Here is a 24,602-nt window from a genome sequence, read left to right on the forward strand (position 1 = left end):
TCTTTATGCACCAAGAGCTTGTAACACTCCAAAGAGAAAGGAAAAATTGAAATCGCATCATATGACCCCTTTAAATCATGTCTGAACATTTAAATCCGAGGAAGTATTCTCAGTGCAGTTTAAATTGTTTTACCACATCTAGAAAAATCTACACATTTTCCCCAACATTAGTGCAGAAAAAATATTTAAAAAAATTAGAAATCAAAACAAAAAAAAGTTACAATCATTAAAAACGTTTAAATCTGCAGAAGTAAATTTCAGAAAAAAAAACTGAAATATGCAAAAGTACTTTAAGTTCAGTTTAACACATTTTATTATTCAATGATCTTCGCCCAAATCACTGCAGAAAATGAAAAAAAAAAATTTCAGGAAAAAATTTTTATTTGCAGAAGTATTTTCAGCAATTTTAACAATATTTACTATGGAGCCAGAATGATCTCAATAATAATTCACGCAAAAGACGCGATGCACACATGCGTAACCCAATTCACATGCATGAGAAATAATTCACGTGCACGAAAAAAAAAAATATATTCACAAAAACCAATTCACATGCACAAAATAAGAATATATATTCATAAAATACGTTTCACAAATGCAAAACACTTTACATCTGTATTTATGAATTGTGTTTTGAATTTACGAATCGGATTTTGTAAATGTAAATTGTGCTGTGCATTTATGAATTTTGTTTTATAAATGTATTATTTTTGAGGCCGATCTGGCTCCATAATTTACTGCTGAAATCAGCAAAATTACAGATTATCCACAAAATCAATGCAAAAGAAAGTTTTAAATCAATTTAGGAAAAAGTTTTAATGAGCAGAAAAAAGGTGATTGATTTCAACTAATGCTTAGTTTAATCATCTGTTACTGACCTGGTGTGAGTTTTACAGGTGTCCGAAGTTTCCTACGAGACTCTCTGGCCCCGCCCTCATTTGTGTGGGGAACTGCAGAGCTCTCGGTTTCCCTGGAAACACCAATGGAGTGAGAGTTCTGGGTGCGCAGGACTCTAGAGGAGGGCTCTGCTGTCTTACTGTGGGTGGGTGGAGGGGGAGGAGCTGACTGTGTAGAAGGTGCGTCTATGAGTTGTGTTCCAAAGCGGGCCGAGCTACGTGTCCGACCAGGGACAACAGGAGGCTCAGCCTTGCCGTTTATTTGTGGATGTGTTTGCCGTAAAGAAGGAGCCCGGGAAGGTCCAGCGGGAGTGGGCGGAGCTGCATTGTTCGATCGAGGAGGAGCACGAGACGAAACCCGCCGCTTCCTTTCTGGACTACAAATCAGAAAAGAAGAAAATGTATATGCAACGTTTAGAAACAGTGACTAATTCTAGAACATAATATTCTGCGATGACCAATCAGATGCTGTTTGTACCTAGAGGCAGAGCTTGACGGTGAAGAGCTCTTCCTCCTCTTCACAGACTGTCTGGTCAAACGCTCTGTGTGCAGCCGCTGACGGGTGAATCGCTCACTGTGCAGACTTTGAGCAGCTTTAAAATCGGTCAGGATCGAACTGATATGCTCTTCAAACAGAGCGGACAATCGCAGACTCATGCTATAGATCTGCATACACAAAAATGCACATGTATTAAAATAAACTAGATGAACTGGTTTGGCTATAGCATTACTGTCTGTTTTGAAAATGAAAGGATAATAATTGCTCATTGATTTCATACCCTGGACTTTTTGCTTGGTGTATAGGCTTTGGAGTTGCTGAAGATGAGACGTACATCTTTACAAAGATCCATGGGAGTGTCATACTCTCCTTCTAACAGGCGGTTCAAGACAGTCCCAAAGTCCATAGGAGTGTCCACAATGTCCAAGTAGTCCTGAGAGAGGTATTTTTGATGAACAGGGCATATAAGCAGACAGTGCACTGCAAAAAATTATTTTCTTAATCAGTATTGTTTTGTTTTCCAGTACAAATTACCTAAACATCCTTTAAACAAGATGTATTTATTTGACACTACTGTTCAAAAATGTTGGGGTCTCTTATGCTCACCAAGGCTGCATTTATTTGGTAAAAATAAGTGATATTGTGAAATATTATTACAATTTTAAAAAACTGCTTTCCATTTTTGAAATATTTTAAAATGTAATTTATTCCTGTGATGACAAATTAATAGCTAAATTAAGAGCAAAATTTTCAGCATCATTACTCCAGTCTTCAGTGTCACATGATCCTTCAGAAATCATTCTAATATGCTGATTTGCTGCTTAAGAAACATTGTTTTTATTATTATCAAGGCTGCAAAACCGTTGTGCTGCTTGTTATTTTTGCGGAAACCATAATAAAAAAAAAGTTGAGGATACTTTGATGAATAGAAAATTCATTTAGAACAAGAACAGACAGCAAGAACAGATTTTGTTTAAAACAGAAATCTTTTGAAACACTATAAATGTCTTTACTGTCACTTTTGATCAATTTAATATATCCTTGTTGACAAAAAAAAAATAAAAAATTCTTACTGACCCCAAACCTTTAAATGGTAGTGTATATAAAATCATGATAATAAGATAGAAAGAGAATATATCTTACATTTATTTTTCTTACCCAGTTGACCAATTGTTCTTTTTTTCTGGAATACGATCTAAAAAAAAAATTGCCAATCATCTTTTTTATTAATTTATCTTGCTTCAAGCAAGTTTAGGTATTTTTACTGGAAAACAAGCAAAAGTACTATTTAAAAATATTTCTGCAGTGTGTGTGTAAATACGCTGTGTATATGTGTAGTTGAAAGAAAAAAAAATCCCTGAACAAATTAGCGGAAAATGTATACTTTTTCATGAGTTTTTGAATTTTTGTTTGTCCAAATGTTATAAATATTGTTATGTCAACAAACAGCAAGCGGTCTGAGGCTGAGACTATGGCATCTCTCATAATTCCCACCTGTAGCTATAGGTATGAACTAGAGTTTTGTGTGTATGCGTTTTCTACATGTGTCTGTGTGTTACCGGATACTCCTCCAGATCCACAGGTTGTCTAAAAGGCTCTGAATCTTCACACTGAAAGATGAGCTCCAGCAGCTCTCTGCAGCGCCCCTTCCAGCTCTGAGGGTCTGATGATGGTTTACTGCGCAGACTCCTCAGGATAGGCTGGCGCCTCTGAAACAGAAACACACTCTCAATTAGTCATGATTACCAGATGTAAACAATCTCGATGTATAATCAAATCTTATCTCTCTGGCCCTGTTAAAATTTTACAATATCAGTTAAAGTTACCTTCTTATTGCGGCTAGATGTACAAGGTGCCTCATGCTCTTCATCCTCATCTTCATCCTAAGTTGGGAAAAAGGTGTCAATCAAGTCATGTTAAGTACTGACATAAAAATACGCACATTTACATTTCATGAATTCCAAGTGCTTGCAAGGCAGCAAAAGAACAGTGTTAAAGGCACAGTAGTAATGTATTAAATCTCTTTCACATATGAGTGGTTTACGAGTGTGTGTTTCAATGGCACTTACATCGCTTGAATCTGAGAAAGTGTTTTTCTTCATACTGTTATACAGTGGAATAATATCTGTACAGCTTTGGTCCCTAAAGAACACAGACGTATAGACAGGCAGTTGAAAAGCAGCCCAATGTATGGCTAAAAGCTAGGGATGCACTGGCAATAATCAATTTAATGTTTTTCCATTAACTAAAATGAACATGCGTAACTGACTATACAATATTGGACAAAACGGATCAATTAAAATGATAATGACTGATAATCCATTTGCTATCGATATATTGTGCATCCCAATTCAACACCACTGGTTTGGTTTTATTTGTAATTTTTATTTGTGATTAACTTACTTGATAAATTGTAGCATGAGGTCAGATACGAATTTGGCAGTTTTAACAATGAATGCGCCTGGTTCATTGAAGGTTTGAGCGTTGTGTTCGATGTAGCGTACCTCCCACATCAATGACGACATTCGCCTGACAAAGGCAAGCAAATAACAGATGCACATATAATTTGATATGATCTACTTTAGAAGTACACACTAATTTTTGGAATATATCAAGAGTTTATATACGTAGGTATTTGACTGTCATGTCCATTCAGAGTTTGTGCTGACCTATAGAAACGGTTCTGTAGTCTTTGTCGGATGGTGCTCAGATCTGTGACGTAAGCAACTACGGTGCAATACGTTGGATATGCCTGCAAGTCCACTGGCAGTTCAAATGGTACAGCCACCTCTGGAGGAGAGAAATAACTACTGTTAAATTCCATCCGTTTTGGACACAACCATAGTAATAAAAATTAACTATTGTGTAATGCTAAATGAAAACGTCATACCCAAAGTGCAAAGCTGGTCGATGCCTCTGATGATGCGTTCACACTCTTCGTCACGTGTGCGTGAGCCCCACTCTCCTTCTAGGGGCTTGTACAATAATGCCTTCTGCTCCTCCTCAGTTAGAGGCACACTCAGACCTAACTCGTCAGGAAATGCTGCTGCAGACAGACGGAGAAAATGAGATGGAGGAAAACAAGAGGCAGACAATCACAACTCAGTTTGGATTGGTTATTTAAACAATGCCAGTTGGACATCTGAACAGTTGATACTCTCAATCTGATGGTTGCCATGATTGCGGCTACCATGTTTGTATGTGTGTGTGCGCGTCTGGTTTTGCCTAATGTCACCACAAGGACAGTAAAAACCTGAAATCAGTAACATTTTGGGCACCTGGCAACAGTTCCCAATAGGAAAAGTTTGCTCAATAAACATGTTCAATTATGTTTGAATGGAAATGTAAAAAATAAAATACAAAAAAACAAAGGTAACAAAGCCAATCACCTAAGGAACCGCACTCAAGGTCTTTTATTAGTGCTGAAAATATTTTAAAATACGGGAGTGTGATACCCTGTATGAAATCAGAGCTGAGTTATATTTCTCAACATGTGCTTATGTGCTTGTGCTGTGAAAATGAATGTGCTATGAGATTAATTAAATATGTTTAACATCATTCAATTTACCACAGTTAATGTATTTATCTAATGTGATCTTACAACAGTAAGATCTAGTTGTATCAGCACAGGTGGTTCAATACACACCCAAAACAATCTTACATTTAAAAATGATGGGGGGGGGGAATATTTTTACCTGAAATTTTTAATTGATCCAGGTGGGTGATACAAGTCATAATTCATATAAAAGTTTGGGATCAGTAAGATTTCTAAAAGTTTTGAAAGAAGCCTCTTATGCTCACCAAGACTGCATTTATTTGATCAAACATACAGTAATATTGTAAAATACATACATTTTTCAGGATTCTTTGATAAATAGAAAGTTAAAAAGAGAAGCATTTATTGAAACTGATTTTTCTGTAACAATGTTAATTGTGATACGTCATACCTTCATTGGGAATCTCCTCCATGTCCCATGGGCTCATCTTTTCTGTATCTCCATTATCCCAGCTGCATCACACAATAACACAAAGCTGTCAATATTGTCATCTACTATTACACACAAAAAAAATGTGTGCAACACCACACTAAGCTCACTATAGTTTCTAAACCTCCAAATAAACCATGTTTAGTCTTAAATTTAGTCGTAGAGGGGGTGAAGTTATGGAGCAATTAGCTGCATCTCAATTCTTGTCTTTCCGTCCCCAAAAATTTTTAATTGATCCAGGTGAAATATACAAGTCATAATTCATATAAAAGTTTGGGATCAGTAAGATTTCTAAAAGTTTTGAAAGAAGCCTCTTATGCTCACCAAGACTGCATTTATTTGATCAAACATACAGTAATATTGTAAAATACATACATTTTTCAGGATTCTTTGATAAATAGAAAGTTAAAAAGAGAAGCATTTATTGAAACTGATTTTTCTGTAACAATGTAAAAGCCTTTATGTAAAAATGTAAAAGTCACTTTAGATAAATTTAATGCATCCTTGCTTTTATTTAAGACTTTTTATGGCCTTAAATTTGGTACAACTAAATTTAAGACTTTTTAAAGACCTGTGAAAACCCTGAAAAATAAATGTGTAAAATAAACATACTTTAGATGACAACTTGATTCTGTAATCCTATTACAATACTTTTCACAAATAAAGAAATATTTAAAAATATATAAATAAAAGGAACAAACACTGTAACCAACAGGGGGAAGTTTGTGTGCTGGGAATCTTTTTTTTTTTTTTTTTAAATAAAGCCATAGATCTTTTTTATTAGTAAAATATTAAATTCTTTTAAAAAACTGAAGAGCAGCTAGAAAAAAGTACATTAATTTGCACGCTTTGGCAGAATTGTGAAATTACACATATAATCCCTATATATTTATTTCTAGGCAAATTAAAGCAAGTTTAAATTAACTGTGTTCAAAGCAACAACAACAAAAAAAGAAAAAAATGTTTTATATATATATATATATATATATATATATATAATTAGATATTAAATAATATCAAAAATTCACAATATTCATTTCTTAGATGACAACTTGATTCTGTAATCCTATTACAATACTTTTCACAAATAAAGAAATATTTAAAAATATATAAATAAAAGGAACAAACACTGTAACCAACAGGGGGAAGTTTGTGTGCTGGGAATCTTTTTTTTTTTTTTTAAATAAAGCCAAGGTAACACTCATTTTACATACAGCACACAGTGAAAATGACATGAATATGACAGTGGGCAAAATGGATAAAGCGCAGCATAGTTTGAAATCACAAGTTTAAAGTTTGTCGATTTATTCAATTCGCACGGACCGACCGTCACACAGAGTACATGCGATCATACAGGATAGAAATGCACACTTCACAAGATCTCACAGCTGGATTCGACTAAGTCTGCAAGGTTTGTGAAATTAAGGGTGCGTAGTTCGGTTCTCTTGGTTCGTTTGGTCCGGATCAAAAAAGAAAACGATACATTTGGTCCTGGTCCGCTGAGCGTTCACACTGGCATTTTTGACAGCAAACCTAAAGATACCGAACCTAAAGGCATAGTGATACGTTCATAACCTGATTGGTCGGGTTGAATGATGTATATTTCGCGACGGAACTCACCAAACACCCCAAACAAAAGCTGTGTTCGACTTAAAGCGGCGCTGCACAGACCGATCGGTGTCTCATCATCAAAGTACCTATTCACCGATCGATCTGCAGCGCCGCTTTGAGTAGAACACACCTAATGCCGTCTGCTGGACTAAGCGCGCTCATTGCTGCGTGTACTTATGATTTTATTTTCACCACCTGCGAACTCATGGAGAGCTCAAAAACGGCACTTTACCTCCTCGTTGCTCCACGTTTGCACCCTGCTCATTTTGTTTTGGATACACCGCTCGTTCCACGTCGTCAAATCATGTCGCATAGCGTCGCATCTTGTCATTACTTCCTGTTTTTGGTTCGTTTAGAAGTGTTTGGTCCGTGTTGCGTTCATATTTCATTCGAACCGCACCAGAATTCGTTTGGAAGCAGACTGAGACCCATCTTTTTAGCAGTCTCGGTCCGCTTGTTTGGTGCGCACCAGGGTTCGGATGGCAGCGTTCACACTTACTCAAACGAACTGCACTAACAGAGCAATCGCACCAGGGTTCGTTTTAATCGAACCAAACATGACAAGTGTGAACACACCCTAAATGTTTATTAGACATTCAAAGGTTTGTTTAAATTATATAAATGCTTATTTGCTGAATGCTGGTCAACGAGAAAGTATTATAATGTTTGCCTTTGTAATACTAATAATATAAAAACAATAGTTATAATATTTTTTTGTATGCCATTTAATTCCTTTGTTTAACAGTTCTATCTGAATCTTAGACAGACTTCTATCCGTATTAGGCCGGGCACTGTGCAATTTCTGCGCGATTTCAGCAAGGTACCAACTCACACCGTACGAGTACATCGCATGTGATATAAAGCCAAAGCTCACGATTTATGTGCTTACACTATACGTGTGAAATACTCGGGTTGAGCAAACTATGACACCGTGTATGGACGATAGCCAGAGATATCTTCAAAAAAGCATCAACTATCGGTGATATCGAAAGGATTGGCACTGTAATAAGTCATCAGTGAAAATAAGAAAAGCTTTATTTCAGACAAGGAAATTCCAAAAACATATTTTTCAACACGAAATACTTCAGTTCTGTTTATTCATACGTATATTGGCCTTGGCAATATATCGGTCGACCACTAACAGGGTGTACTGATTGTGGTCTCATGGCTTCATGCCTGGTTAGGACACAATGTAACAATAATTTAATTACTCTATAACACGTGTAAAGATGTGTAGACACAGAGAACTGACCAGACATTGTAGCACTGGAACAGAGAGTCTGGATATTCGGCCTGGTAAGGCTCCTGACTCTCAATCGTACCAAACCACCAGGCATCGTCTATCACTGACCGGAAACGATCACCTGACAAAATAAATCCATCTCAAATCAGACACAATTATGCATGCTCATCAACTCTGTATCAGGAACAAGCAGTCATTAACAGAAAGCAACAAATTAAGTTTAAAAAAAAACACATTACAAATACAATACATACAGACAATTACTTGAATATCTCTACTATTAAAATTTAAAAATGTATTAAAATTTTTAACTGTTAAGTAACTATAAAATAATTTTTTTAACTGTTAAAAAAAATAAAAAAAATAAAAATAAATGCACAAACACACACACACACATATATACATATATATATATATATAAATAGATAATCAGAAAGATAGAGACAGATATATATTTTTTTCTTTTTTTTTTCCTTCACAAAAATACATTTCATACATTTAAAAAAATATATAATTTTTTATTTAACCTTTATTTAACCAGGATAGCCTCTCTGAGATTAAAAATCTCTTTCACAGCAGTGTCTACACAGAGTAGCATTATTAGTAGTATTGTTCACAAAATCATAGACGTAACCAACATGCCATTCTGATGACATGTAACAACAAAAAAAAAACATATAACAGGAAATATCACAGAAAACCCCTGTGACCCCTTGTGACTGTGTCAAGGTCAGTAAGGTTTTTTTTTTTTAAAGAGTTTTTTTTAATTTTATGAAATAGCACGGTTATTTCAGGTCAAAAGGAGTGTGTACATCTGTTCAAGGTCTAAGGAAAATATTCAAATACTTTGACATTTTTAGTCATTAAAGAAAATTTTTGTAGATTTTAGTTTTTTTACAACATGAATAAACCAAGATGAACACAAAGATGACATTTTTAAATATTTAGCACATGCATTTTGAACTAGATTTTATAAAGACTTCTCTTTTCATCATCTCGAACATCCCTGTGTGCCATTGACCCATTTAAACCAGTAAAAATAAACATCCGTGCAAAAACTTACTCAATTCACACACTAACCTATCATCCAGTTCCTCTGTCTTGCATTATCAAACTGCTGCCGAAGTACCAGGAAGTCGATGACATCAGGCATGTCGTGGTATCTAAGACGACAATAGAAATGCGAGTCACAGGTTAAAAGCCACTCAGCAAAGATCACTGTGAATAAGTCACTGTGACTCATGCAGACTGTACTCACTTCATGGAGAAAGAGCCGCCTGTCAGTTTGCCAGTGTCTGGGTCCAGGAAGGCCAGCTTCAGACAGCACAGAGTAGGCAAACCGACCTCATATTTAATGCCCACTATCTTCAACAGCTCCTGCTCCTGTAGGCACACCATCACAAACCATTTTCTTCATGTTTTATGATGTGTATAAAATACTGTGAGGTTAAAGTTCATTTTATTGAAATCTTACCCTGAGCTCTAACTTCTGCCAGGGCTGTTTTTTAGGATTTATACTGAAGATCTTGTTTTTTTTGGCCATCTCCACATAAGCTTCATGGCCTTGGCGAAAATAATATACCTGTTTGCATACGTAACAAGCAGCTTAATGTTATAAGCATGTCTCCACATACCATATAAATAATAATATTTCACATTTTAATTGTTATGTTGGACTGAGGAATGTGTTTTTTACCTCATCGCCCATCTGTGGGGTGAAGGGGCATCTCCGTGGCATGGTGTCAGTGATCCAGGCGGAAGGCAGCCATTCCTCTAATGTCAAACCCTTGTTCTGCAGTTCAGGTATCCTCTGAACATATAAATACACACACACACACACACACACATATACGATAAGTTCAGAGTAACTTGTACACAGAGCATGACTTTCACACAAATCTGAAAGTTAACTGAAACAGTGTCAATGGAATTTAAACAGTTACCTTTATGTCCCAGGAGTTATTCTTTGTTTTAATTAAATGATAAAAACAGATTTCAACATCAATTCATTAATTAATTGCTACTTTTCATTTGTCAGTGGATTATCTTGTCTCAGATGTAGACTTTTTAGAACCATGATGACCTCATCAAGAAGTAAAATAAACAAAATATTTTAACTTTTATTACATACAAATTAGTCATGTTTTTACTCAAATAAACACTGATGACTCAGCTATGGCATCATTTTCACCACAACCAAATATTTGCCATTAATAAAGTTCGTTCAAAAGTTTGTGCACTAGGTTACCAAGAAGACAACAGTGTTACTGAAGAACTTGAGACGTGATACGTGAAGAATACAAAGAGAGGGAGAGAAAAAAAATCAAGGTTTTCACGAGATTTTTCACAGAAAATGTGTTTAAAATGTAATATTATTCATTTGTGTATATTTAGGATACTTAAAATGCTAGCTATGAAATTAGCCTTAGTAAGAGAAAAGAATCTGTTATTTTATTTCAAAAATGTTTAAAATGTCATTTCCATCTTAAAAATTAATGGTGATATGGTGGAAATGACATCTGTTCATAACGATTTACGGAAACAAAAATAAAAACAGAATGACAGAAGTCTCCTTTGACACATAATTGCAGTATTGAACATTGTCAATGGACAAATTCAAGAAACAAGCGAGCTTGATAAGCATGTTTTAAGGGAGGTGTCCATAGCTGAATTAACACACAAAGGACCACTGACCTTCCGTTTCTCTTTTGGCTTCTTCTTCTTTGGTAGTGCTCCATCTTTGTCCTGCTTTTCTTTCCTCCTCTCCTTTTTGGAGTCTTTTTTCTTCTCTCCATCTTCTTCGGAGCTGCTGGCATTCTTCTTCTTTTTCTTCACGCTGGTCTTCTTGGGCGGTTCAAGGTTTATTCCAGCATCTGCTGTCCAGTCTGAGTAATCGCTGGAGTAATCGCTGTAATTATAAACAGACCCAGCATATATGTGTGGCTCTGGATGAAGTATGTGTATGTCAGATATATGGCACTGTGGCATATGAAGTTTGAGGGTAATGAATATTCACCTGGAACTGCTGTTATCATCAGGCCAGGGTTCTTTTTCCTCTCTCTCCTCATCTGATGATTCTCTGCTCGGAGGTCTTGCTTCGGTTTCACCCTAAAAAAAAAACAACAGATACAATGAGAATGAAGATTACCACACTCTTTTAATGCCATTTTCAGAACACACCAATGGTTTCAACATAAGATTTCAATATATTTTACATTGGAAATTTAGTTTTCAAATCAACACACCAAGTCTGATGTCACTACTCCAGAAAATTCATTTTATAATTCTGCATTTTTGTCTTGCTCTATTATTGGTTAAGAAAAAAAAAAAGCCTGTTCAAAAAAAGTGTGAATCTGTTATTACTCGTTCTATAGATTGAGAAACTTGCTAAGGATGCAACATTGACACTATGAATGGACCACTCACACTTCTGACAGAGATTTTAACACTACAGATGGAACAACACTTTAGACACAATGGCAATAAAAAGACAATCACCACAATAAATGAAACAATTTCAGTTTTAAATGTTCAAGTCAACATGAATTTAAAACTGACCCTATGTACTTCCGTAATACACATTCCTGTATAGTGAATGATTCATCTATGACAGTCTTTTAACAAAAGGTAATAACATGCCACGCCTCTGAAATGGAACATCCCTTTTACATTTCAAACATCTGTCATACAGAAACCTTTTTTTCCTGATTCAATCAATTCCTGATGGAAGTCCCATACATTTTTCTCTTAAATCATCCTCATGTACACTACCTGTAATAGTTTGGGATCAGTAAGATGTCTTTTATTCAGCAAGGATGCATTAAATATATCAAAAATGACAGTGAAGCCTTTCATATTGTTACAAAAGATTTCTATTTAAAATAAATGCTGTTCTTTTGAACTTCATATTCATCAGCTTTGCCATCAGAGGAATAAACTACATTTTAAAATATATTCAAATAGAAAACAGTTATTGTAAACTGTAATAATCCTATCAACCCCGAACTTTTGAATGGTAGTGTAAGTCCATTAAATGGGCAGTTACATTGACTTTACTATTCCATAAAGGGACACTGCATCTTTTGACAGTACCTCAGAGGCACTGTGTTCTTCCTCGTTGGGTTCACTCTGACGACTCGTTTCTTCCACGGCCAATCGTGTATGGTAGTTATGCTGGTTACCCTGGTAACGACGCCCCTCCTCTACAGAATTTTCTATAGCATGCTGATATAAGAAATACACACTTCAGTACACATACTGCATTTAATTTGCATGTTAAACAGCAACAATGGCTTTAGCAACATGTCATCAAGATACATTTAGTTAGATATAAAAGTTTGGTGGCGTACAATGCTGTATGATGCAAACAGTACATTTCATCCAATCAAATAGTGAGGCAGACTAGTTTATCCAGATTTTTTGTATATATTTTCAAATTGATGATCAGATATGATAACTCACCCGGTTTTCTCTGTGGTACTGGCTGTGTATGCTGCGTCTCCTCCTTTCTGATCTGTAGATGCTGATTTCCTCCTCTCCTTTAGCTGTACGCCAGATCTCCTGCTTACTGCATTCACAAACAGACACACAAAAGCATCAACAACACCGTCTAACTGGAGCAAACTGCATTACACTGTTAGAAACAACAGAAAATTAAGACATGATAAGGTCTTGTTTGAGTAGCAGGTGCCTGTGAAAATATTACATATAACAGATATACAAATGTTTCGACTTCATTCTACATCATAAGGTTTGTTTGCCTTACATTTTTCAAATCCTTTCTGCTTTTTTCCAGGTTTAACATAGCTTTTGAAAGCTAGATTTGCAGTGCGGTCTAAGACTATTGGCGTCCACACTATTTCTGTGTGTGTTTTACCATGCTACAGCTGGTGATAGTTCAGGAACGAGGACCCGTCGACTCCAGGCCACCAGGTCTCTCTCGGTGGCGATCTCACTGCGTGGAGCGTTACTGTGCATCTGGCGAACACCTTCGATCTGTCCACTGCGTCTTAGACCCACGTTAGGTGGAGAAGAGACTTCTGTGGGAGAACTGACGGATCCTACACACACAAATCAGACATGCAATCAGCATCAACACTACTGTCAACAGTATTACAATCACCCCCCCCACCGGTTAATAGAGGTCATCTGATGACATTTTTATACTTTACAGGTTTGTAAGGCACTATTCTTTATAAAGTCGCTTTGGAAAACATGAAAAATGCAGACAAATTACATTGTCTGGCTTTTCAATGGTTTTAACTGTAGACTGTTGAATGCATGTGTGAGTTTCTTTTCTTTTTAAATTAGCTGTTTATTGTTTTTGATTTTTTAATAATATACTGCAACAATTTTTAGTTTACATTTGATTACTTTTGGTATTTTTTTTTATTTACTTGAATAATTGATATGGCTGAAAAACATCAAGTGCTGTTTGCTATTTTAATTAGTCTTATTCAGTGTTATTGTTGACTAAAACTAAAATTAATACAAAATTGATATTGAAATAAAACTTTAAATAAAATATAAATATTAGATGAAAAACTCAAATTAAAATAGCATATATAAAAATACTATTATCATTTTTAACACAATTGTTCTGATTTATTATCAATTTATAATTATTACCGGTATATAAAGTACTTTTAATTATATGAGTAATTTAATAAATGTGAAAAATAAATTGCCATCAAGAATAATGAAATTTCACCGTTATTGATTGGTATCAAACATTTTAGTATTGTATCTAGTGCTGGGCGGTATACCGGTTCCGGTGTTTATTTTTGTTATGATATGAATTTTTAAAATATCGCAATATGTCGCTTAAACAAAAATACCGCAGTATGTCGCTTAAACAACGTTTGGAACGCGACACTGTTTGAAAGGGGTCCCTTTTCACTGTTGCACTGTGGTGAGGACCAGCACTAATTGTATCACTACACTACTTTACAAAAACTGTGTGCATTACCTCTGTTGGCTCTGCTGTCAGAACCCAGTCTCTGGTCCTGCTCTTGCTGTAGTCTCTGGATCATACTATCAAGAGGACTAGAGCCTTCTGCAGCCTGCTGACTAACCACCTGATTCAGCCCTGAGTGAGGATATAAGAACACTGAACACTGAGATATATTGAACACTTTATTAGTGTTCAGTGACAGACTGCAGGTGTATATTTGTATGAACAAATAGCCAATAATTACTTAAGTAATAAAAACACAGAAAGGGATCAAAGAGCGTTTCTTACCTGATGATGTGAGCCCCATCTGGGGTATGAGCTGTTCCTCTCTGCAGTTCTCTCTGCCCGGAACCAGTCTCTGGTAGCGTGGAGGGTGAGGATTGCCATCCACATCCACCAGGAATGGCGGGGGCATGAGGTGAGGTGCCTGCTGGGTCTGTTCGTCCAGTATGAAGTTATGGGCGTCACGGATAAGCGGCCGATAATCAGTGTGGAAGAACATCTGATCTGCTATCTAGAGAACATATCAATGGATGCATTCACATCAAATACACATATACTAAATGAACAAGACAAACAGGGCTTCAGACAAACAGACAGAGGCAGTACTGAACACATAACCATATTATTCTTATTACTTCTGCTACAGATGCACTACATATTAGTTTCAACAGTTATTGACTGATTTCTAAAAATACTGGCATCTGCATGTGCATTGTGCATGCTCATTTCCCCAATTTTTATATACCGTTTCTGTCATTTAACACTCAATAATAGTTTATTAAGACTGTTAAATATAATCTTTAGCAAATATCACAATGAACATCCATTTTCGTACTGTACATTATAATGTTGTAATGCCTAAATTTACTTGCAGCATTTAAAAAAAATTATTTTAGTTTTTAGTGTTTTATTTTTTAATGTATTCCAATGAAATAATACAGAATACCAACACTGTCCATTAATCAGGACCATTTTGGTGAGTTATTGGCTTATCTGTTAACTAAAATGAAAACTATTAAAAATCATTTTTAGCATCTGAAATAAATCTGAAATAAAAAAATATATATAAATATTAGATGAAAAAACAGTTGCCTTGAAAACTAATTCAAATATACAAGGTTAAGTTGAAGTACTAAAATTTCTAAAATTAAAACTGAATTAAAGCTAAATAGAAATATTAAAAAGTACATAAAAATGACAAAAACAAGAACATCATAAAATTACTAAAACTTAAACTAGAATTAAAATGGAACCACTGACTGAATTAAACATGCAATGTGATGAGGTCATGCGACAACTTGACAATATATTATTCAAATCAGAGTGAGCAAAATGCAGCAAATAGTATGCTAATATTTCATTCTGAAAATAGGGTCTGAGACAGATATAGGCATTCACTACCTTGTCGTATCTGCTGCTAGAGCCGAAGCCAAAGATGAGCAGGTGACCATGGGAGTCTGTGCAGGCGAAATGCTGCCCATCTGGAGAGCACTTACAGTCAAAGACCGCACCGTGGCCCTGACCCTCGATCTATACACAAACACACACATAGAGAAAGGATGTTTGTGAGACACAATAAACACCAATAAATCAAAAGATTTGCATAGATTTGTGATGCAATCTGAAATGGAGTGTTGCCAGTTAGTTTACCATGTTAAAGTAAGAGCGTATTTTGACTCCTCTTGCCAGATCCCAGACGATTGCGTTTCCATCGTGTCCAGCAGAGAAAAGCACTCTAGAATCAAATGGATGTGGCTCCAACACAAACACCTCATCCTCGTGGCCCTGTGGGTGAAGGGCCATAACGACAACATTATTCATTACATAATGCCTCCTTTCAGTCATCCTGGAGAGATCTTTACACTCTTACCATCAATACATGAATAAGGTTCCCTGTGTAAGAGTTCCACACTTTCAATGTCAAGTTGTTCGCAGCGGTAATGACTGTGTTGTCATTGCAATCCCAGGCCACCATAGTCACCTTCAGTTTGGTAACTTTGTCCTCTAAAGGTGGAGGGTTGTACTTGCTAAAAAGACAGAAAATAAGAAAATTACTTTTTTTTCAAAATAGTGTTGACTTTTCTAACTTTGCTTTACAGTTGGTCTACTTTTAAAGAGCAAGAGCAATGAGAGACAAACCAGCATGCAGAAAGACACATAAACATGCATTCAAATTATATTAATGAGCGAAATTTTGAATTAAAATTTAACATGAATTACTAGAATGTCTAAAAAAAGAAAAACAATTACTGTAAGATTCTTTGTCATAAGGTTTATTTGTTAAAAAAAATTCTGCTTATTTCTAGCTATAAATTACATTTTTAATTCCAGACTTTCACATTTCAGTGCGACTCCCCCACTATAATTTGACTAGGATTGTCGAAGTTAACATGTGTACATGCAGATAACTGAATGTTTATGTTTCTACAGACTGATGGGACCTTTATCAGTAAATGAGAAAAGAGCACCTCAAGACTAATTTATCCACACAAAAAAAAAAAAATTATCAAACCCAGATGGGATTAGTTTGCTCATAGTTTTACATTGTTTTATTAAGTTAAGATGATCGGTTTTCCAAATAGAATATGAATCCATTGTTGGAGTTGCAAGGCGATTCTGTTGGTGGCTTTAGTGTTGCATCTCAGTCGCTCCTGTGTGGTCAGAATCAATTGCCCTCACGAGACTTCAAAGTAATTATGTTGCTAACGATCAATTGTTTAGCAAACAAAATGTAACATTAATGCACAATTAATTGAGCCATACTTTTGAACAGTGATTAATGTTTATCATACCCAGGTAGTTTAGTGGCCATGTCCAGGAGAATGCTTCGCCAGTCCTGCTGCTGCAGCTGCCATACCCGCGCTGTGCCATCTCTACTGCCACTCACAAACCTACACACGCATAGGTTTATGCTCTAAAATGTCATCTATACGAATATTCATGAAAAGGCTTCAGGAAAAGGAATTAATGAGGCACACTGATAAAAATGTAATCCACTAAAATTGAAAACTTCATTGCTGCCCTAAAATGTTTAGTAAAATGTGGTACAACAATGATAAATTCCACTTCTACCATTCTGAATTTACTTACAGAACAAGCAAAATTACTTGAACCTCTGTAAACTCATAAAATTGAGTACAAATAACAGGTAAATTAAGTTAACTGGATAATGAAGAGTTTTTGTTTTAAAGTGTACTAAATGTGGCTTTTGTATTGTTGACTATGTATTACACTAAAAGGCATGCGATGTGCTCATACAGAACACAATATTTTATCAGCTTCTGTGAGATAAAAAAAATCACTCGATGTTTCCTTTTGCACTAAAACCACTCATAATTTAGTTATGACAATCTCTCTCTCTCTGACCCTTAAAATTATATGGTCAGTTTTTGATACTGTACCTTTAAGACCTTCACTGGCGTAGTATTAATGCGTTTACACTTGCATAAATTGTGTATGCCTATGTGCACCCCTCTATAAAACAGTGATGTTTACTGATGTATGCTGTATGTGAACAGCAAAAAAAATATTTTCTCAAAGAGTAATGGATTGTTTTCCAGTAACAATATATAAACATCTTTAAAACAATGGGAAATAAAATTATATCATTTCGTTTTCAGAGAATACATACTGAATTATATTACCCTGTTTGCAATTTTTTAAAGTTTTTAACCATATTATCCTCACAAAATTTTGAGACATATTTTCTTAAGTCTTAACATCTTACACAAATGTCCTTCTCAAGTAAATTTATCTGGGGATGTTTAGATATTTGTACTGAAAAAAAAAAGTCAAAAACACTAATTAAGAAAATAATTTTGCAGTCTATAAAGCGGTGGCATACAATTTCACTCTATAAAAGGCAAAAATTGCATTACACTGCAAGGTAGTGAGGTTGTGACTCAATGTAATTTTCCATGATCTGATAAGTTTGCAACAACGTAGGAGTGTATTATTCTGAGGTAGCGTGGATCTATAAATGAGTCAGAGCATATTACTCTGTTAAATAAGACTGTGCATTGTCTGTTACTGTGTGCAATCTACTCATTTGTGATATGGCTTTCATTTTTGACAGTGCACTCTGCAGTTCTATTGATTGGTAAGATTTCTTCCCGTCTTACATATGTAACACTGGATGCTGTCTCCTTCGGTGCAAAGAATCTGTTCATGTGTACATCCATCTTTTTAATTCCTTAGGGACCTGTTACAGACCTCTCCTTCTCTCTCTTACTCCTCCTTTTCTCCCTCTTCTCCTCTGTCACACTCTCTATTTCCCCCCTACCCCAATGCAAAAACATTTGCTCACTAAAGTAGAGCGAGTGAGGAACATAAAAGAGCTGAATAAAGAGCTGGTGTGCATGGGTAACTGTCACATGCCTGTTGTTTAAGTAGAAAGACATTTCATGCACCTGAATTCTTGTACGATGTGTATCTGAAACGCATGTTTGTGTGTTAGGAACAAGGGTGTTTTTTTCTGCTGACAACATCAGCTTGTAATAATAATAAGAACCCCCAGGTTCCATTAATCCAACAAACCTGACATATAAACACACACATGCTCTGTCACAACAAATCGCACATGTACACAGATAAATGGAGCCAGTGTTGCTCACCGATCGCCACCATGGGAGAACTGGATGCTGTCGACTTTATCCTGGGGAAAAAGATGCAGTCATTAAAAAACATGAGGGGAAACCTCAAAATAATAATGAATTCCTGCAATAGTGAATACAGTAAAGAGAATAAAAATGAGGTGCTTTAAAACAATACATTGATACACACACAATTTTAAAAATACTAAGAATTTTTTTTAGGTTGAAGCTATTATATACATTAGTGCTTTCAATCAATCAAAGATGATTATTTATATATTATAATTAACTAATTAACTGCACATTTTTCCGTAATTAAATATATTATTTAAAACTTTGTAATCATAAATATATCTTCACACAGAATCGCCAAATGAATGTAGAAACAACATAAAAAAAGGTATATTTTAAATATTTGTTTAATGCCATCTTTTTTTACTAAGTACTGTGAATGAAGGCAAGCATCACAGATACCACAACTAATACTGATACTGATGCCTCTGTTAAATGCATTTATTTTAATTTATTTATGGGGATAAAATGACTAAATATAGGCAATCAATAAGAAAAATCTGTGTCATTATTTTTTACTAATATTACAACTTTTAATTTAAGTGAACTATAAACAATCTTCACATGAACCCCTAATAATTAATTTTATTTTGTGCATTCATTTTACATTAAATTAGAAAATTACTAGGTAAAACATTTGGTATCAGTATTTTTTATGCGAGGACAGATCCTCTCGATACAACAAATATTTACACTTATTTCCGCAATTACACCTGCATGCTTTTATCACTGAGACAAGCACACTACTGACAGGATCAAACACAGGCAGCCAGAATATACTGAATATACAAAATATACTTAAACATGCTGAATGTGGGAAAAATATTAATTAGCATAGCTACTTCAGGAAAGAAAAAAAAAGGATGTTATGTTAATTATTTTTAATGTAATATTAAAAATATTAATTGAAGATATATGCAATTTATTTTACATTACTATTATATATGTATAATTATATAGTATTACTAACTAATATTATTAAAGTGTAAACAACCTCAAACACACGCACGCACACACAAAATGCAAACAACACATAAAAAGCATTACATACAGTGTGAGACTCCAGCTCAGATATCTTCTCTGGTTGTCCATCTCCAAAGTAATAAACCCTAATGATGTGATCAGTGCTGCCTGTCGCGAGGAACATGCCACCTGAAATATCATCAAATATCACTTAACATTACATAAATTACATCATCATCAGCATCATTATCAAATAACACAACACTAAGGAGCATATAAACCAGAAAAAATCCATCATTAACAAATGTTTTGTCAATTTTCAAGTATCAGCAATAATCACAATATTGCATTCATGAACAAGAAACACAAATAGCACGAATGAATTCAGAACGTGTATTTCCAAAGACATGAAGAATAAAGAACTAGAATCTGTTCCTATCTTTGTGTAAGTGTGTATGTGTCTATCTGGGTGAAAGCCAGCTGAGTGTTTCCTTTCTTCAGTAATGTGTATTTGAAGAGCTCCTGCAGTGCTGAACACTCTTTTTAAAAAGTCTGTGATATCTGTCTGACAACAGGATATTTATATCCTCACTTGCAGAAATGTTTAAGCCAAAACGACCCACTGTCACTATAATCCGCTATCAGCTTTCAGAACAATGAAAACATGGGAATAAATAATCACTTAATTACACGTTTCTATGGGACCACATGCATTCATATAATCATGGGCATGAGTCTTAAATATCACGGCTGTTAGCCAAATATAATTTGAAGCTGAATTACAAAATTTGCAGGTGAATTAATCAAATTAACTGCAATTAATCACATATATAAATATTTGAACAGATATTAGAACAGCCCCAAAATTAAGGTAATGTGGCAAACAAAATCATTGACAAAGTGAATTAGAGTCAATATTGTTTGTTTTATTTCCATACAATTTACTTTTATCCTATCCCTGATCTACAGTCCACAGCAATTCATTTAATCAAATATGTCAATCTGTCCAAGAAAGGTTTAGGGGCCGTTCACACAGAACTGTGCATTACGTTGACAGCCCTAATAAATATAGATTGTCTCACACGTTTTTTTCCATTTGCTATCTCATATGATATATAAGATCACAAATGTATCATATGTCATATGGTAAGCAGTTACACAATCTGGCAGATACCACTGATCAGTGTCTCTAAACTCCAAAAAGACTCTCTGTCCCATTTCTGAACACACCAGGTTTTACTACAAGCTCAGTGTTGTAACGACAGCATTTTGTCACATGGGTTCCTGTGACAGGCTGTGAAGGATTAAGTATTACTGATAAAACGAGAGCAGGTAGAGGTGAGAAAACAGCTTTGACACTTCTGGCCTACCGGCACTAAAAGAGGAACAGATCATCTGCACGCCTGGTCTGGGCCGCTCGATGAATTTGCTGGGTCGCTGCCTGCACACACATATAAAACACACAGAAACATTATGAGTGCCAAAATATAGTCTCTTAGTGGCCTTTTTATGACCATTATTAAAGGTGGAAGGTGTAATATCTGCACTAAAATGGAACTGCAAAAATAATACATGAAAAATGAAAACACTGAAACATATATTTTAGTTTGGTTCAAAAGAAAACTGCATGCTATAATTACATGTTTCTCCTTTGCATTAATTCAACTAATCAAAAACAGCTTTAAATACTTGCTCTGAATGGCAAAGAAAACTGAAAACCCCACAGATGTGTGCAAGAATATAGGAAACTCACCCGAATTTGAGCGTGCGTGCGTCCCACTGCCAGAAACAGATGGTGCCGTCAGCTCCAGTGGAGGACAGGAACCTCCTATTGCCACTGCACAGAGGAGAAAACTACACACACACACACACACACGCAAACAGCCGAAACAGGATTACAACACATTAAACATCGTCTCTGTGAGTGGGTGTGCGATTGTGTGTGCATATACTATACAAAACGTATCACAGTTTCCACAAATATATTAAGCAGCACAACAGCTTTATTCAGCATATTAGAATGATTTCTGAAAGATGATATGACACTGAAGACTGGAGTAATGACTGCTTGAAATTCACCTTGCCATCACATAAATAAACATTACATTTTGAAAATAAACCATATATATTAATATATATTAAAATAAACTGTAATAATATTTTAAACTGTAATAATATTTCACAATATTACTGTTTTTACTGATTAAATAAATGCTGTCTTGGTGAGCATAAGAGACTTCTTTAAAAACATTAAAATATCTTACAGACCCAACATTTTGAACAGTAGTGTATATTGGTGTAGATCACTAATATATTTATAGTAGTGTATATCTGGCTACTAGAAGTTTACAGTCATTTTTACAGTAGTTCTGCAGTTTATTATAATTAACTCTCTATTTTGACTTCACAGTGAACAGGATCAGGAAGTGACTAATGCAGCAGCGTTGTGCTGTACACACACTAATTAGCTGTATCTGCATTACAATAATCTCTGTATACTGTGTCATGCTGGCACTTAAGTTCCTAGCATACACTGCAGATTGAATAAATTATGCTGTTGTGTTGTTTTAGTACTATTTATTTTACTACTAATTGCAACATTGAAACAAGCATTTTCTGTAAAGCTGCTTTGAAGCAACAAGTATTATGAAAAGTGCTAATCAAATAAACTTGAATTGAAAATTATTTTGCTGGCCTGGTTTACGACACATAATAAAAGTTTGCCTTCTTACAACACAACCATTTCAACCAGGGTACAATTAAGGTTAATTGTTTATAAAAGAGTATATTTTTGCATTATAACATAAAACAATCAATTACAATGCTTAGTTTATTTTCTCCATGTACAAACACAATTGTGTTCTGTAACACTGGCTGGGAGAAAATCAATTAAAAGGTCCAAGTTCCCAGCCAAAAGGAACATGAATCACCATAATGGTGACTGCTTACACTATTATCCTACAATGGTGTGCAATGTGGTCATCTTTTGCAGTAATTTATTGTGTTACCACAAAAAAAAAGACCTAAAAAAAAAAAACACTTTTATTGTAAGAAACTACTGTTAAATCTTAAACAGAACCCTTCATACTGGTGAATTTCTCATGCATGTCTCATAACATTGTGTCTGTTAGAAGTGTTAAAATGTGACTGTAAAGTTGTCGCACACCTGTAATGATGTGATGGATGCTGCGTGGCCCTCCAGTACTGCCAGCGGGGCGCAGGTCTGCAGGCACCACACTCTGATCATTTTATCACAGCTGCCGGCTGCCAGCAGGGTGTTCTCATAATTCACAGCCATGTCTGAAATCTCTGCTGCATGACCTCTCAGTGTCGCCAGCAAATGCCCGTCATCCGTCGCCCAGATCTTCACCAAACAGTCATCTGAACCCTGAGGATACACACCACACACGGTAACCCCTCAGACCCTGCCAGAGTCGTGCGTCAGAATGATTTTCAGACTCAGCCTTCCTTCAGAATTTCTCTTTAGAAAGTTTGGTTTCTGTGCAGCCAAATAAAATCCACATTAGTGTTTTGCACATTAATTAACTCAAGCAGAGATTCCAGCCAAACATCTGAAGTTAAAACAATCCTCCTTGGTCCTCTAAAGATGGGCATGTCAAGTCATTTAAATTTACTTAATACAATTACATAGCTTCAGATAGCAAGTTTGGTCTGCGCCAAGAGAAGCACATTACCTAAGAGTGAGTAACAATAACCAAAAACGAAACTGATGTCACCCTAAAACAACCTTATTGTTTTATGTATCCAAAACCATTTTGGAAATTTACCTTGCTCATAAAGTCAACATGAAATCAAAATGCACTCTATTTACTTAATTACTTTACTTCATGATCCTGGTCTTATTGTGAACAACTCATCCATGCATGTTATACCAAAGAAAGAAAAAAACTTCCCTTTTCCTCTGAAATAACTTTCCTTTTTTACTTTAGATCTTTTAGATTTCTACATACAATGGGCTATTGGATGATGCTAACCAATATCCAAATAGCTATTCAGGCACTGTTTTTATTTGTGGATATTAATTGAGAACAGACCAGTCTTACATAAAATCTATCTTACATGCATTTTTACTAATAAAATGGTTTTACTTTATTATTAACAATATCTAACACTATTTATGGTTTTTGTTAAGTTTAAAATTAAAAATACATTGATTGTTTTAAAAGGAATGTTTTATGCATCACCCTGAATATTCAGTAATTCCAAAATATGTAGTGGGACAAGTGTTACAGTATCATTCAGAAGTTTGGGGTCAGTAAGATCTTTTTCTTTTTTTTTTATAAATTGATAGGCCTACATTTTTCAGCAAGTCCGCATTAAATATATAAAAAATGACAGTAAAAACATTTATAATGCTACAAAAAATGTTTCAAATAAATGCAGCTTTTCAAAATTCCTGTTCATCAAAGAATTATGAAAAAAATCAGCACAACATTGTTAATAAGAAGAAGAAGTAGGGCTGCCACTAACGACTATTTTTATTTCGATTAATCTATCGACTAATTTATCGATTAATCTGAACGATTAATTTCCCACAAAAAAAAAATCAACAATTTTACTTAATTTTAGGATTTCATAGTGCCCTATCATTATAATAAATTTTTTTGTGGTAATAAAAATAGACGTAAGTGAACAATAGCCTTTAAAATGACTTAAAATACATATATAATAGCAATGAGGCAATAATAATTAGTTCAAATAAAGTATCAAAAGCAAGAAATCATATGGTTTTATTGAACAAAACTGTTAAAATACATAATGTA

At 35.0% G+C, this 24,602-nt stretch overlaps 1 protein-coding gene across 2 annotated transcripts in view; it reads right to left on the bottom strand.

Moving 5' to 3' along the window:
- Positions 1-24,602, bottom strand: part of LOC107756384 (PH-interacting protein) — a 36,917-nt gene that overhangs the window by 2,213 nt on the left and 10,102 nt on the right. Inside the window, exons 8-38 of one of the 2 annotated variants that reach the window (XM_016573446.1) lie at positions 22,985-23,206; positions 21,572-21,672; positions 21,189-21,259; positions 19,907-20,007; positions 18,805-18,845; positions 16,984-17,082; positions 16,062-16,218; positions 15,842-15,976; positions 15,593-15,721; positions 14,477-14,702; positions 14,204-14,323; positions 13,112-13,295; positions 12,697-12,802; positions 12,328-12,459; positions 11,252-11,343; positions 10,930-11,143; positions 9,932-10,045; positions 9,710-9,817; positions 9,494-9,618; positions 9,316-9,398; positions 8,245-8,356; positions 5,343-5,404; positions 4,286-4,438; positions 4,065-4,185; positions 3,799-3,924; positions 3,465-3,537; positions 3,222-3,278; positions 2,955-3,104; positions 1,676-1,828; positions 1,375-1,562; positions 879-1,273 (exon numbers count right to left, since the gene is read on the bottom strand). In XM_016573446.1, the coding sequence (XP_016428932.1) occupies positions 879-1,273; positions 1,375-1,562; positions 1,676-1,828; positions 2,955-3,104; positions 3,222-3,278; positions 3,465-3,537; positions 3,799-3,924; positions 4,065-4,185; positions 4,286-4,438; positions 5,343-5,404; positions 8,245-8,356; positions 9,316-9,398; positions 9,494-9,618; positions 9,710-9,817; positions 9,932-10,045; positions 10,930-11,143; positions 11,252-11,343; positions 12,328-12,459; positions 12,697-12,802; positions 13,112-13,295; positions 14,204-14,323; positions 14,477-14,702; positions 15,593-15,721; positions 15,842-15,976; positions 16,062-16,218; positions 16,984-17,082; positions 18,805-18,845; positions 19,907-20,007; positions 21,189-21,259; positions 21,572-21,672; positions 22,985-23,206 (4,150 nt within the window). Of the gene's footprint in view, positions 1-878; positions 1,274-1,374; positions 1,563-1,675; positions 1,829-2,954; positions 3,105-3,221; positions 3,279-3,464; positions 3,538-3,798; positions 3,925-4,064; positions 4,186-4,285; positions 4,442-5,342; positions 5,405-8,244; positions 8,357-9,315; positions 9,399-9,493; positions 9,619-9,709; positions 9,818-9,931; positions 10,046-10,929; positions 11,144-11,251; positions 11,344-12,327; positions 12,460-12,696; positions 12,803-13,111; positions 13,296-14,203; positions 14,324-14,476; positions 14,703-15,592; positions 15,722-15,841; positions 15,977-16,061; positions 16,219-16,983; positions 17,083-18,804; positions 18,846-19,906; positions 20,008-21,188; positions 21,260-21,571; positions 21,673-22,984; positions 23,207-24,602 lie in introns of both variants that reach the window. The other variant, XM_016573445.1, reaches the window with a different exon arrangement.

The sequence above is a fragment of the Sinocyclocheilus rhinocerous genome, unplaced genomic scaffold (genome assembly GCF_001515625.1).
Source record: "Sinocyclocheilus rhinocerous isolate Xijiao unplaced genomic scaffold, SAMN03320098_v1.1 scaffold712, whole genome shotgun sequence".
Lineage (NCBI taxonomy): Eukaryota > Metazoa > Chordata > Actinopteri > Cypriniformes > Cyprinidae > Sinocyclocheilus > Sinocyclocheilus rhinocerous.